The sequence below is a fragment of the Mustela nivalis genome (genome assembly GCF_964662115.1).
Source record: "Mustela nivalis genome assembly, chromosome: 1".
Classification (NCBI taxonomy): Eukaryota; Metazoa; Chordata; class Mammalia; order Carnivora; family Mustelidae; genus Mustela; species Mustela nivalis.
In genome coordinates this window covers 144,609,968-144,624,441 of record NC_139020.1, presented here as the reverse complement: position 1 = coordinate 144,624,441, position 14,474 = coordinate 144,609,968, and the positions used below count along the sequence as shown (strand labels likewise).

At 48.1% G+C, this 14,474-nt stretch overlaps 1 protein-coding gene across 2 annotated transcripts in view; it reads left to right on the top strand.

Moving 5' to 3' along the window:
• The first annotated feature begins 719 nt into the window (after positions 1-719).
• Positions 720-14,474, top strand: part of OSBPL10 (oxysterol binding protein like 10) — a 313,824-nt gene continuing 300,069 nt past the window's right edge. Inside the window, exon 1 of one of the 2 annotated variants that reach the window (XM_082724181.1) lies at positions 720-1,559. In XM_082724181.1, the coding sequence (XP_082580307.1) occupies positions 1,279-1,559 (281 nt within the window). In that variant the 5' untranslated portion in view covers positions 720-1,278. The remainder of the gene's footprint in view (positions 1,560-14,474) is intronic. The other variant, XM_082724182.1, reaches the window with a different exon arrangement.

Here is a 14,474-nt window from a genome sequence, read left to right as displayed (position 1 = left end):
TGTGTGTGGTGTCTGAGCTCCTCAAAGCTATTTTTCTAGGTAATTTTAGAAACTTCCAGATTGCATTGGATATTTATACTCACAAAAATTATTAGTGGTGGAGAGAGCGCAACTCATCATCTTTTACCAAAGAGCAACAATTTTAGATTTAGAGACCTAGTTGCAGCATCTCGGCGTGTGTTGGGGTGGGGGGCGCAGGGAAGAAGTTACAGCCAGCAGATAACACATCGCTATGATTGTAAATCTGTTGCGTTCCTTTACCTTTAGCGCACTCTAACCCGTTTTAGGGTCCCTGGTTCCCAGGGTTAGGTGTTTATGGTAACACGGCTCCCTAGGTTTGACTTGCCAGATTTATGGGTCCGTCAGGGTGGGGATTAAGGTGAGGCGAGTGAGGCACCCAGAGCACTCAGCGTAAGGAGGCACTGGCAGGAACCTAAGTTCTCTGGCCCCACAGTCAGGGCCCTGGTATCCATGATGCATTTACCATAACTCTGCAGCGTGAAAACGCTGGGCGCTGAGCTCACCTGCAAGAAAGAAATTTCGACCTGTCCTCTCTCCCCTACCCGACAGGCAGGAGAACCTGGAGGACGTTGCCGCCCTGTGACTTTACTCGGCCTGTGAGGCTCACTGCCAGGTTACCGTGTACGTGTATCTGGCCCAGGCTCGGTGCGGAAGGCAGACAGAGGGACTGTGCGTGTGTGCCTGTGTCAGGCCGGGCGGGTCCATATCCGGGTGGACCGGGTGGGTGGGGCCGCCCCTCCCTCCAGGTCCCGAGGTGGGTTGGGGGTGGGGAGGAACGCGCGGAGATTCCCTGTCGCCCCTTCGGATCCGAGAGGGGGCGGCAGAAGGAACGCGAGGGTGACAGGGCGTGCCCACCCTGCGGCTGGGGGCCCGGCAGCGCCCCCCGCCCCCGGGACCGAACGGCCGCGGGGACTCGAAAGAAGAGGAAGAGGAACCCGAGGAGGGCTCGCCGAACCGGCCACCCGCTCCGAACTTGCCGGGGAAACTAGTGCGGAGGGAGGGGCCGGGGCCGGGGCCGCGGCGGGAGGAGGGGCGGCCGCAGCTGCATCCAGCCCCGTTGGCTTCCTTCCCAGCTCTCCTTCGCCTCCTCCTCTTCCTCCTGTATGAGTCAGGCATTTCCCGGGGATTTGGAGCAGCCACGCGCGGCCCGGGCGCCGGGAGCTGTAGCAGCAGCCGCCGCCGCCGCCGCCGCGCCAGGAGCTCCAGTGCCGGGGCCGCCACCGCGGCGGGCACCCGCGTTCCCGGCGCGCACGGACCATGGAGAGGGCGGCCCAAGGCTCAGACGGCGGCGGGGGCAGCAACAGCAGCAGCCGCAGCAGCAGCCGCGCCACCTCGGCGGGCTCCTCGCCCTCCTGCTCCCTGGCCGGCCGGGGGGTCTCCAGCCGGTCGGCGGTAGCGGGGTTCGGCGGCGGGGGCAGCCGGAGCAGCCCGGGCTCGGTGGCCGCTAGTCCGTCCGGAGGAGGTGGCCGCAGGAGGGAGCCGGCGCTCGAGGGCGTGCTCAGCAAATACACCAACCTCCTCCAGGGCTGGCAGAACAGGTAACGCGCCCGCCGCCCGCGCCACCGCGCGCCCCTCCCCGCGCGCCGCTCTCCGTGTCTGTGTGTGTGTGCGTGCGCGACTGTGCCACCGACCGAGCGGGAGCCTCCTCGGCGGGGGCTCTTCCTGCGCCCCGGCTCCTTTCCAGGTGCGGCGCCCGGCGTGGGGCGTGCTGTGACCCCACCCCAGCACCGCAGTGGTGGGGAAGGGGGGGCGAGAGCCCCGGTTTTCTTCTGCACCGGCACCTGCGGGGACTGGAGTGGCGGGAGGAGCCCGCTGGTCCCAGGGCCCTGCCTGCTAGCGGTTTCCCCGCACTCCTGAAGAATGGCTGAGGAAGGGAGGAGGGGGGTGGGGGGGGGGTGTCGTGCTTTGTGCCTGACTGTAAAAGCTTTAATACAGCTTGTCCCATCAGAACAATACTCTCTGTAATATAGTTCCTTTACAACTTTAGTGTTTAAAAACACCACCACCACCGACAAAACCTTCCACTTATTCGGCGCTTTCCAGAGCGCGTGCTACCTCCTGCCCCGTCGGAGGCTTGAGACCTCCAATCTCTGCAACAGAAGTTTAGTTTAGTTTTTTAAATTTAAACAACCTCTCCCCTTTGGAAATGGACAGTTTGCTATTTAAATTGTTATTTTCCCCCCGCTTTAGGTGCCCTTTGAAGTTCTTTGCTCACTCACTCACCCTCACAGTTGGGAAACCTAGTTATGACCAGGCGGAAGGATGGGGATGTCTAGGGAAGGGGCTCCCAGCGCACTTGTATTGGTGAAAATATGTGGGGCTCAATAGAGAGGATAGTGAGGAAGACCTGGATGGAGAAGATGTGGTGCTGCCACTTACAATTCTTTCCTCCTTCCTTCCTTCCTTCCTTTCTTTTTTCTTTCTTCCTTTTTTTTAAATACTTTGTTTTCAAAAACAAGCCAGAGGGAGATACAAACGTCCATGCAAGAGGAATGGGGATTTTTGGAGAGTTTGTTGATTAGATCTTTTGTTCTGCTCTTAATAGCCCTTGGATCTTAGGACTTGGGGTTCTTAAAAGGATGCTTGTGGAGTTTGAACCTCACCTCACCCTGGAGACTCCTGCTTCTCTCTGCTGATTAGACTAGATTCCTTGGTGCTCTCTCCCTGCAGATGGATTGGAAACGTTCAGATTGCTTCCAGCTGAAACTTTGATCAGGCAGGTATTTACAGGAAACTCAACTAGGAGGAAGATGACTCTCTAAGTATGGACACTGAGTTGTTTCTGTATAGATACTAGAGACAGAGAACTTTCTGAGTCACCTGGGTTTCCTCGGAGATCTGCTACTATGTCAGTGGAAGTTGCACTGTAACTTTTGAATCCTTTTATTTCTCAAAATAGACCTGCTGTGTGCTGTTGCCTCTCCTTTTCCTCCTTCAGTTTTTGAAAGCTGAAAAAGAACAGGTAGAGTGTGTAGGATGAGGGAGACATGAGATGACTAAATCTGATTTCAGTTCTTGGTAATCGTTCTGTATTGGTGACAGCGTCTGTTTTGTGTGTTGGGCAGTCACTTTAAGTGCTCTTGCTCTCTCTCTCTCTCTTTTTTTACAAGTAGCTTATGAGGCCAACAGAGATTTTACCCTGGATTACAGTTGTTTCACTTGGGGACGTATTTTACCTGCAATGCATATTAAAGGATTTGCTCTTTGCTGTGGATTTAGGAGGAATTGGAGTCACTCATGCTTTTGTATAATTTTAAATCCACTGGGGTATTTAGGTTATGCCAGACCAGGAAGAGGCAAAACTGATGATAATAATAGTAGGAATAATAATAGCGATGTGATTGCAGGCTGTGTAGGTGAAATGTGCCGCATACACTGGTGAGGTCTTATCTTTGTTGAGTTTGTTTACTGTGGTCTATAGCTGCCAGTGTTTCTTCTTAACCCCAGTACACTCATGATTTTCTCAGTAACCACTGACTCCCAGAGCATTGTCTCTTTCTAATGGTTAATATCTCAGTGGCCAGGTCTCTGTTCCCCACATCTGCGTTCTCTGAACTGTGGCTGAGGGTCCATTAGTGGTCTGGAGAGGATTTGTGATGATTCAGTGATTGCACATTTTTTTCCTTCTCAAGGAGAGGTCTGGAACAGTGAAAAGGAAAAGAGAAGAAGAGAAAGAATACATTCACTTGTTCATGAGTTTGTTTATTCAGAGACTAAATTTATCGAGGACCTACTATGTGCTAGGCACTGTTCTAAGGGCTGGAGCTCTTCCACTTGATGTTAGCCAAAAGGCCAAGAAGTGCTGAGCTGGAGCTATTCCAGTGTGCAGAATGGACAGGCGTCTTCCCTTGAAGTAGTGCAGGGCATGCAGAATTAAGAGGAAGGAGTCCAGAGCTCCCTAGTCTAGGGGAATGCCTTGGTATAAACAGCGGGGTGACTCGATGCAAATTACCTTTGCTTTTGGACCTCATGGTATATTCTTTTGGCAGTACTTTTTAAGTTGCCTACAGTTCACCACAAATCTCCAGCCACGAAGTTCTTAGCTAGCATGTGTTTCCAGACTGCACCCTTCACCAGTTTCCAGAATGTGGTACCTATCACCTGAGAGCAGTTTTTACTCAAGTGTCCTCTTGCAGGACCTCATGTTGCTACAGAGTGTATATTCTAACACTCAGTGTCATTTTCTGCCACCATTCACTGGTAGCGCGCTTGGCCCTGTAGCCACTCCCCCACGAAGGCAGTTTGGGGCGGAGCATAAGCAAGGTGATGGATAGAGAGGCTCCAGGAGAGAAGGCTGCATGCGGTGGGACACGCTCAAGTCAGAGAGTACATCCAGAGCACTTGGGCTCACACCCATGGGCTGAGGGAGTGCGAAATAGATCAGAGCATGGTGAAAAGGTACACTGAGAAGACTCTATAATCATTACAGCTAAGGGAAAATATTTCCGGTATCACAGTAAGGTGTAGTTCTATAAGATGGTGTTAAAGAGGGAATGCATCCAAACAGATGAACAAAACAACTGCAGAAGTGGCAGGTGCTATGAAGATGAAAAAAATACAGTTGGCCTTGAACAACCAAGGGGTTAAGGGGACCGAACCCTGTACAGTCGAATATCCTATATAACTTTCAACTTCCCCAGAACTTAACTACTGATAGCTTACTGTCAGCCGAAAGCCGTACCAATATCATAAACAGTTGATGAACACATGTTTTGACTGTTATGTGTCTTATATATTACAATAAAGTAAGCTAGGGAAAAGAAAATGTTATTAAGGAAATTATAAGGAAGAGAAAATATACTTACGGTACAGCTGTATTTATGTAAAAAAAAAATCTGTGTATTCCTGGACCTGCACAGTTCAAACCCCTGTTGTTCAAGGGTCAACTGTATTTAAAAAATGATGAGAAATAAGTATTTGTGGAAATGATTTGTGTGGATCTAGTGTCTTTACTGCTACTCATGTTTTAATCTAGAGAACTATCTGTTCACTCCTGTTTTGGTTTTCATAGGGAGTGAAGCAGAGGAAGAGTGAACCCCAAGAGCCAGGAGAGGCAGGCCAGTGCCAGGTCACACGGTGCCCTGTAGGCCAGGGGAAGAATTCGAGGCTGTGTTCTGGTGGTCCAGAAGGATTTTAGGCGGAGAGAGGACACATTTGGATTTGTGATTTAAAAAGTTCACTCCAGGGGTGTTTGGGTGGCTCAGTCAGTTAGGCATCTGCCTTCGGCTCAGGCTCTGATTGTGATCCCAGAGTCTTGGGATGGAGGCTTGCATCCAGCTCCCTGCTCACAGGGAGACTGCTTCTCCCTCTCCCTCTGCCTGCTGCTCCCCTCTGCTTGTGCTCTGTCTCTCCATCAAATAAATGAATAAAATCTTAAAAAAAAAAAAAGTTCTCTCTGGGTACTATGTGGAGATGAGGTTTTCAAAGGGTCAGTCAGATAGGGAAGCAAGAGACCACTGACGAGCTCCTCGCGGGGGTCTAAACAGAGGACACCAGTGCCTTGCCCTTGGGGGACAGGGGAAGTGGAGGAACAGTACATTTTTGGGGTAGGGAGGCTAGAAATTGCTGATGGGTTGGATGAGGAGGTGAGAGAGAGAGGGGAGCCAGGGAGAACTTTTGAGTTTGGAGCTCTGAGAGACTTGGGATGTTGAGGTGTTCTTTATAGAGATGAGGGTCACAGGGGAGGATAGGGGACAACCAGGAGTTCCCTTTGGGCTGTGTTCAGTTTGAGATGTCTACACCTAGTGAGAAATTGGCTATATGAACTCTAATTTGCCCTAAGGCTAATTTTAGTCTCACCCAAGAGAACTATTTTGGGTTTGCTCATAACAATAGGTGTTTGAGAAAGTAATTTCTAATTGGATCTAAAAGGTGGTATTTAAATACTTGAGGGTCCTTATTGCCATCCAGTTTTTATTATCTAGAGAAAAGAAGATATTACAAATATGAAACCCACCTCCTGTGTGTGTGTGTGTGTGTGTGAGAGAGAGAGAGAGAGAGAGAGAGATTAGTGGGGTTGTAAGAACTCTAAAGTATTAAAAGGCAAGGGGTGCCCTGGCTGACTCAGTCAGGTAAGCATCTGAGTCTCGATTTCAGCTCAGATCATGATCTCAGGGTCGTGAGATCGAACCCAGCAAGGAGGGTGCTCGAGACTCTGCACCCCTCCCGCCTCACATGTGCACCCTCTCTCTCTCAAATACATAAATAAATCTTTAAAAAAATATTTAAAGGCAAGTCTTGAATAGAATAAGTAAGGTAGTATGAGCAAAATAACACCTCAGGCCAGCAGTAGACATTTATTTAGAACGTTAGGGGAGTGTGGACCCTGGGGCCAAACCCTGACGTCAGTATTTAGCACACGTGTCACCTTAGGCCAGTTCCTTAATTGCTCTGGGCTTCTGTTTTCTCATCTCTTAAATGGAGAAAAGTTGTTACTCTTCTCATTAGTTCAGTGTGAAGATTATGTGAGGATACTGGTCTGTCAGTGGCTGAGAACAGTGCATAGCAAGATGTGGAGAACTGGAGGCTGATATTGGATCTTCAGTTGTCCCTCTTAAATGGATCCTTTCTGGTCCATAAAGTTCTTGGTTTATTTTCTGAATGCTGTGGTTACCCTGGGACTCCATTAACATAATTATCCCAGAGTTCTTTGGCGAGCATATGAGGATTTGGTTTTGAAGGCATCATTTTAAAACATGGAACCCAGCAAACATTTGCATCACTACGGCAAGTGGCTTACTCCCCTCCCCCAGCCTCAGATCCCCGTCTCCCTTCCCTGCTCTATTTTTCTCCATCATCACCACCGTCTGATACGCTCCATATTTTATTCTGGTCTCTGCACGGGATGTAAGCTCCCTGAGGACAGACAATAATTTGCTTTATTCACTGCTGTATCCCCAGTGTCTACAACAGAGTCTGGCATGTAATAAGGGTTCAGTAGGTACTATCGAATAGCTAAGAGACTGAATGAATGACAGAGAAGAAGTTAAACCAGAGTTTACTTGTGTTTCAGCCAGTGTTAGCTACTGTTGTTGTAATTCTTGGTTGTCTGCCTGCTTTTATGGCCTTGTGGACTCCCAGAGTTCATAGGTCTTCTCATTTGCTCTGCTGTCTGCAAACTTTGGGTTTTATCTTCCGGGTCAGCAAGTCTGACTTACCTTGTGACACGCCCACCTTGACTTAGGGCCCACTACTGCTCACCTAGTGTGGGCCTTTAGTGGCCAAATACCCAGGGCTTGGTTTTGACCCGATCTGCATTAATGACATGCTTTGAGAATGCAGTGTTTAGCCTCTGGTCACGATTTTCCAGGGTTTTGGGGCTACTTGGCTCATTTAGAAAAGTTGAGGGGGCATAGATTAACTTTTAAAACCACTCTGAATTAAAATAAATGCTTTTTGAGTACTCTGCAAATTTTAGAGGCAGTTGGTGATACCAGAGTTGAAAAATCGCGGTTCTGGGTTTTATGTTCTTGCCCACATGTACTTAGAAAGTATTCACACATCTTGCTGTCTGGATTTCCAGATTGCTGTGAGCCTGTGTGCTCAAATCCTTTAGGGACGCTGGATTACTTCACGGACAGTGATAATAAAGGGGTGGTTGCCTAGGTTACACAAGAGCATATAATGTGATTTATTCACTTATGGTTTACAATATTTATTGAGGATTTGCCTGAGTTAACCCCTCCCTATGGGATGCGCTCTTCCTCTCCCTTTTGAAAATTGTGTGTATCTGAGGAGATATACGCCAAATGGTGACCATGGTGGTGGGTGGTGGGTGATACTATTTCTCCTTTTCTTCCCCATTATTATTTTTTTTCCCTGAGGTGAACTTGTATCCATTCTGCAGTCTGAAAATTACAGAGGGGGAAAAATTTTCACCTATCTCTGAGTGACTAGTTTTTGAGAGTAAGGTTGAAGTTTAACATACATTCAGAAGAGTACACAACTTCTAAGTGTACAGAGTTCCATGGGTTTTTGTAAATGGGACATACCCAGATCAAGAACCAGCAGCCAGCCCCTTCCCGCCTCCCTTCCAGTCATTTCCCCCACTGGGCCTCCACTGTTGACTTGCAGCACCTTGCATGAACTAGGCCTCTTGACTTTCTTATCATACGGCATTGTGATCTTTTGTGCCAGGCACCTCACTCTTAACATGCTTGTAAGCCCCACCATGTTGCTGTGTATAATTGTAGTCTGCGTCCACTGCCGTTTGGAATTTCGTGTGGATATACTAAACGCACTGACATTGACCACAGATTGACCTCTTCCTGGGTTTTCCTTGCAAATAACACTGCTGTGTGGTTTGGAGAACATATGTATGCATTTCTCTGAGTGTATACCTAGGAGTGAGATCTTGTGTGACAGTGTTTGCAAGTGTCCAGCTTCTTGGAGGCTGCCAGAGGGTTTTACAAAGTGGTTGTGTCTATTAACATTCCCACCAGAAGTGTATGAGGGTTCCAGGGGCTCCTCATCCTCAACCACACTTAATAGTGTCTCTTCTTGTTTTAGCCAGTCTGTTGGGTGGGTGGTGGCATCTGATTATGGTTTTAATTCCTTGACGACTAATGAAGTTTAACATCTTTTTGTGTGCCTTCTGACCATTTGGATTTCACATTTCATGAGGTGCTGTGTAAATCCTTGACCATTTGTATACTGGGGTGTCTGCCTTTTTCATATTGACTTGGAAAAGTTCTTTATATATTCCAGATATGAGTTTGTTGATGGGTATATGTACGCGGGCAAGTGGGTACCACATAGAGAGAGCAGATATCTTCACTTGTGGTTTGTTTTGTCATCTCTTTGCCATGTTTGTCTTGATAAACACAAATTTTAAATTTTAATATAGTCACATTAAAAATTCTTTTCCTGGGGTGCCTGGGTGGCTCAGTTGGTTAAGCATCTGCCTTTGGCTCAGGTCATGATCCCAGGGTCCTGGGATTGAGCCCCGCGTTGGGCTCCCTGCTCAGCGGGGAGCCTGCTTCCCTTCCCCCTCTGCTCCTCCTCTCTGCTTGAGTTCCCGCTTTCTCTCTCTATAATAAATAAATAAAATCTTAAAAAAATAAAATTTTTTTGCTTTATGATTAGTTCTTTTTGAGTCCTGTTTAGGAAATCTTTGCCTAATCCACAGTCTTGAGGCTGATCTCTGATGTATTCTTTCAAGGGGAAAAAAAAAAAAACAACCCTTTTATTAATTTGAATATTTCTTAAAAGTTTGAATTGATATTGGAAGAGTGTGGACACCTGGCAGAAACAATCCTGGACTTAAGGCTCCCAATCTGTATTAGTTTCATATGGCTGTTGTAACAAATGACAACAAATGTGGAGGTTCCCAACAACAGACATTTATTTTCTCACGGCTCTGGAGGCCAGAAGTCTGAAGTTAGTTCCACTGGGCCAAAATCAAGGTCTTGGCAGGCCCACGCTTTCACCAGATACTGTAAGGGACAATTAATTTCTTGCTTCCTCCAGCTTCTGGTGGCTGCCGGCATTCCTTGGCTCATAAGGCCTCATTCCAGGTTCTGCCCCTGCCTCTGCATTGCCCTCTCCTCTGTGTGTGTCAGGTCTCCCTCTTCCTCCCTCTTGGAAGGACTCCTGTGACTGCATTTAGGGCCCACCCAGATCATCCAGGATAATCTCCCCATTTAAAAATCCTTTCTTGAATCATGGGTGCCATCAGCACTATAACGGAACACTCACAGTTTCCAGGGATTAGGACGTGGATGACGTGGGGGTCAGGTTTGGCATGCACAGCCTCCACAGAGTCGTAATTCTGAGGAAGTTCTGAATCTCTCTTGTCTCCCTTCCCCATCCACCTTTCCCACCCTTCCCTGGTTGCCATGGTGACAGCCGTCTCTGTCCTGAAATGGTTGCTGTCATGACTGAAGTTGGCTGGTCAGGAAGGGTTGGTGGATTCATTCATCTCTGTCTGCCAGACAGACCCTGTAGGCAAATGCAAGGTAGGCATTATTGTGAAGGAAACTCTTTCTAATGCCAGGGAGCAATCCCAACTGGCTTTCATGGGCAAATGAGACTTTCTCTGGGCTTTCTGTAAATACCATTGAGTAATCACCTTGGAAGTAGAACTAAGTATACAAGTAATAATCTGTGTCTTCCATTTTGTCATCTGAATGACTCATTAGCCTGAGGACTTTTGTTTTTTAAAAGTATAATTAAATACAGTAAGAGACCCCGGGTCTCAGGTGTTCTGTTTGATGAATTTTGACAACTGTACCATGTAAGCGCTGCTTCAGAAAGTACAGAACATTCTCTGATCCACTCCCTTCCTCCCCAGTTTCCCTGTGCTCCTTGCCAGTCAGTTCTCCTTCCCCTGCAATCTGTTTCTGATTTTTTGCCATGAATTAGTTTGGTCCATTCTTGGGTTTCATATAGAGGGACCCATACAGGATATTCTTTTAGGAGTCTGGTTTATTTCGGTCAGCCTGATGTTCTGAGATTTCTCCATGATGCATATCTATCAGTAGATTATAATTTTGTTGTTGTTGTCGTCGAGTAATCTGACATTCTGGGGTTATACCACAGTTTATCCTTTTTCTTGTTGGGGGGCATTTGGGCTGTTTCCCGTTTTTGACTATTACCAATAAAACTGTTGTATGTTGTAAGCCTTTGTGTGGACACGTGCTTTTATTTCTCGGGTGAATGTCCTAGAGAAGGGAATTGCAGGGTCATAGGATGGGGCATGGAGAAACTCCCAGAGTGTTCTCCAGAGAGGCTGAAGCATTTCCCACTCCACCAGCCCTGTTGGAACGAATGGGTTGCTCTGCATCCCAGCCAGCTTCTGAGAGGGTCACCTGTGGGAGCACAGGGTAATGAAGTGGTTAGACCTCCTTGCCATTCCAGCTTAGCCTCTTCTTTTTTTGGCGAGGTGACCTTGGACAAGTCACTTAGCCACTGGCTAGCCCTGGCTTGCTCATCAGTGCAAAGACTGTAATCTTGTAGTGCCTTTGTGAGGCTGTCACAGGCAGTCTGGTGGAGTGGGTAGTGCTCTGTCCGTCCTCGGTGAAAGTTTGTCTACTGGGAGTCCTATATTTTAGACCGATGGGTAATTTTGTGGAACCAGGGGGACGAGCTGGTTGTGGTTTTAGACCCCAACCTTAGCAAATAGGCAGGTTTTTCTAAGCCCTTTCTCCTTTGCACGGGGACCTAGGTGACAAATTATTTGATTTGTCTCCTGGATGACTGTGTTTTTTTCCTATGGAGCCTGGGATTCCTCAGAGCCTGCTCTAGTGGACAGTTGTTTGAAAATCCTGGGAAAAAGAAGAGATGCAGCCTTTGTGTCCCGAAAGGAGGTTTGAAGCGATTGCTCCGGAAATGTGGGAGGCTTTCTGCTGCTCTGCCTGGCTCCTGCCTGATGTGATTTGGGGCCAGGCCAAGACAGAATTAACAAGAAAACCATCCAGAATGTGATTTTTGATAACCCAGACTGGATCGAACATGGACACAACCCAGAAAGAAAGTGCTTTATTTGTGCCTCGTGCAGTGACATCAATAATTACGATAAAATTAGGAAACATTATACACAGTCCTGTGGCAAGCCTATTCTCTGAAGGTCAAAGGAGGCATTTGAGCCATGAATAACCTTTTCATGTTGTGCTATAGTTTTCAGAGGGCTGTTTATGTTTTCATGTGGTTAGGTCCCTTCCTTTAAATATTTTGATGAAAATACAACAAGTCGAAGGGCGACCGGCATCAGTTTTCAATGACTCTTTTCTAGAATGTGTTGCGTGTTTATCTGCAAAGCCAGTTATGTGATCAGTGACCTGTGAGCAGTGGAGAACTGTGGGATTAGGACTGCCTTGGAAGCAGTAGGATTTACGTTCTCCCACGTGTGGGGAGACCTGGGGTTCCATCTGAGCCACTTGTTCAGGGGAATCAAATGGGTTTGGTGATGGAGATAGAAGACCCTCAAACCGTTCTGCAGTGGTCAGTCTGTCCGAAGCGTGGGGTGGGGGCACGCTGCTAACGACACAATGGAAACCTCTGCCACAGTTTTCCGGGGCGTCTTGGTTATGAAGTGGAATCTGGACGGACTCGGGAAACTTGCCAAGTCCTGTAGGCAGGCAGTATCAGCCCCCAGATGTACTCCTCTTCACTTGTAATTAGGCCTGCTGGAATGTTCACACCCCGCGTATTTGTGGGACACCTTTTGTGTGTGTGCCAAATGCCAGGTGAGACGCTGAGGACACAGGAACGAGAAACACAGGCCAGATTTTGAGGAGCCGACCGTCTAAAGCAGGGGTGGGCAAACTCTTCCTTTGAAGGCCGGGTAGTTAATATTTCAGGCTTCGTGGGCTCTCCAGTCTCCGTGGCAACTCTGCAATGCTCCCATGGCAAACAAGTGGGTGCGTCTGTGTTCCAACAAAACTTTATTTACGAAAACAGGTGGTGGGCTGGATTTAGCCTGTGGGATGGAGTTTGACCATCCCTGCTCTAAAATGACACCCGGCCCCTTAATCAAGTAGTGGAGGACGGGTTCTGTGGTCCTGGGCCTGGGCTTGAGTCCTGCCTCGGCTCTTTCCTACCTGCTTGATTTTGGACAAGCTGTAACAACCTCTCCATGTGTGTTTCTTTATCTGTGAAATGGGAGTGATAGAGCATCCGTGTCCTAGGGTCGTTGGGATCGGCTGAGAAGCTGTGTGTGAAGGGCTGAGGACAGCAACTGGCAAGCTGTGGGTAGCATACAGCTGGGGACTCTCCCGTCAGGGAAACACCCGGCAGTGAGAATGCCAGCTCTGCCTGGGGATGGAGGGAAGGGGGCGGGGGAGCAAGGCCCAGAATGTTGACGAGACGGCTTCATCCCACAGATGGGAGTCCAGGGAGGGCTTCCCTGGGAGGAGGCTTTCTGAGGATCAAGGTTTGGAAGCAGGACGGAGGAGAAGGTAGGTTTGTGTGGCTGCAGTGCGGGTTGTGGGGTGCGACCAGAGGTGAGGCTGTAGGAGGCTACTGCATGAAGGACCTCTTATGTGGCTGAGAGACCCCAGATCGTAAGCTGTCAGTGTTACTGGAAGGAGTACATTTGTGGGTCCAGGAAGCATCAGATTTTACATCTGTTATTAAGTTGAACCCTTCAAAGGAGATGGGGGTAATGCAGATCTGTCCATTCTCTCCTCCTCCTGTTGTCACAGAACACCAGGGTCTAGCTAGATACACAGTTGTCCCCGAGAAAACTATATTTGCATCCTTCATTTCCCTCTCAGCTAGGGATGACCATGTGATTATATTCTAAACATAAGCAGAGTTCTCACAAACTAGTCTTCTGGAAGTGTCTTTGGACCATTCCTTTTTTTTTTCCTTTGCTCTTGGAATATAGACATATGGCTGCAACTGGAATACAGACGTGGTGGCTGGAATTCCGGCAGCCATCTTGAGACTTGAGGTGACTGAGATGAAGGCCATCAGGACAGAAGAGACTTGGCCTCTGACAGTTCTGTTGGTCAGAGCCACCTCACAAATCTTGGGCTGCCTGCCACTGGAATTTTCCATGATAGGGAGAATAAGCATTTTCTGAAAGCCACGATTCACAGCTAGATCTAACCTTAACTGATGCAGGTAGAATTTCTGTTCCCCAGATGAAGAAACGGAGGCATATATTGACTCACAGTCATTATGTGTTGCACAGTCAGAAAGTAAATTGTGTCACACAGTCAGTAAGTAAGTTGCGGAGCCACAATATGTCTGACTCCAAAGTGTGTTTTCTTTCTATCACTCTGGAAAGAACTTGGAGATCTCCAACCCCCTCATTTCATGGATGAGATCACAGAGGGCTTTGCCTTAGGGTAGACCTGTACCAGCTTATTTCGCCCGGAGATAATCATTATTGTGTTTTATCCCTCACTCTTGCTCTCCTGCTGTGGCCTTCCCGAAGAAGGGGCGTTGTGGTATAATGAGTGGTTTTGTTTCCCTCCCACGGGCAGAATCTCTTTCTGTGAGTAGTTGATGTCTGGTGGTCCTTTTCAGGTCCAGGTCAGGAAGCATCACTGCTTCAGGGCCATGTTCACAGCCTTCACAATCCTTCTTAGTAATGACTTTGCTTGCTCGTCCTGTCTTTTCTTCACCTGGGCTTTTAGGGCTGATGGAGGGGGGCTCCTTGGCCCTTTGGCTTTTGTAAGAACTGGCAGATGAATGTTGATTTACACAGAAGCCTCCAGGTTCATTAAGCTGAGTGTGTGCACTTTGGCTGAAAGGGGTCACATGTCAGATTCTTGTGTATCTGAGTCCCACTGTATTACTAATACCTTAAAAATGGGCCTCCCGACCCTCTTGGCTAACCGCACAGCTCGCAACTTTTCTGTGTGCATGTTCCAGCTGACTCATTCAGTGGATGGGTCCCTAACAAGTTGAAGCACTGTCCAGAGAGCTCTGTTGCACGTTTATTCTACAGCAGCTCACGTTTATGTTGCTCTTTGGACTAGTAACATGCTTCGCGTTAATTTTTA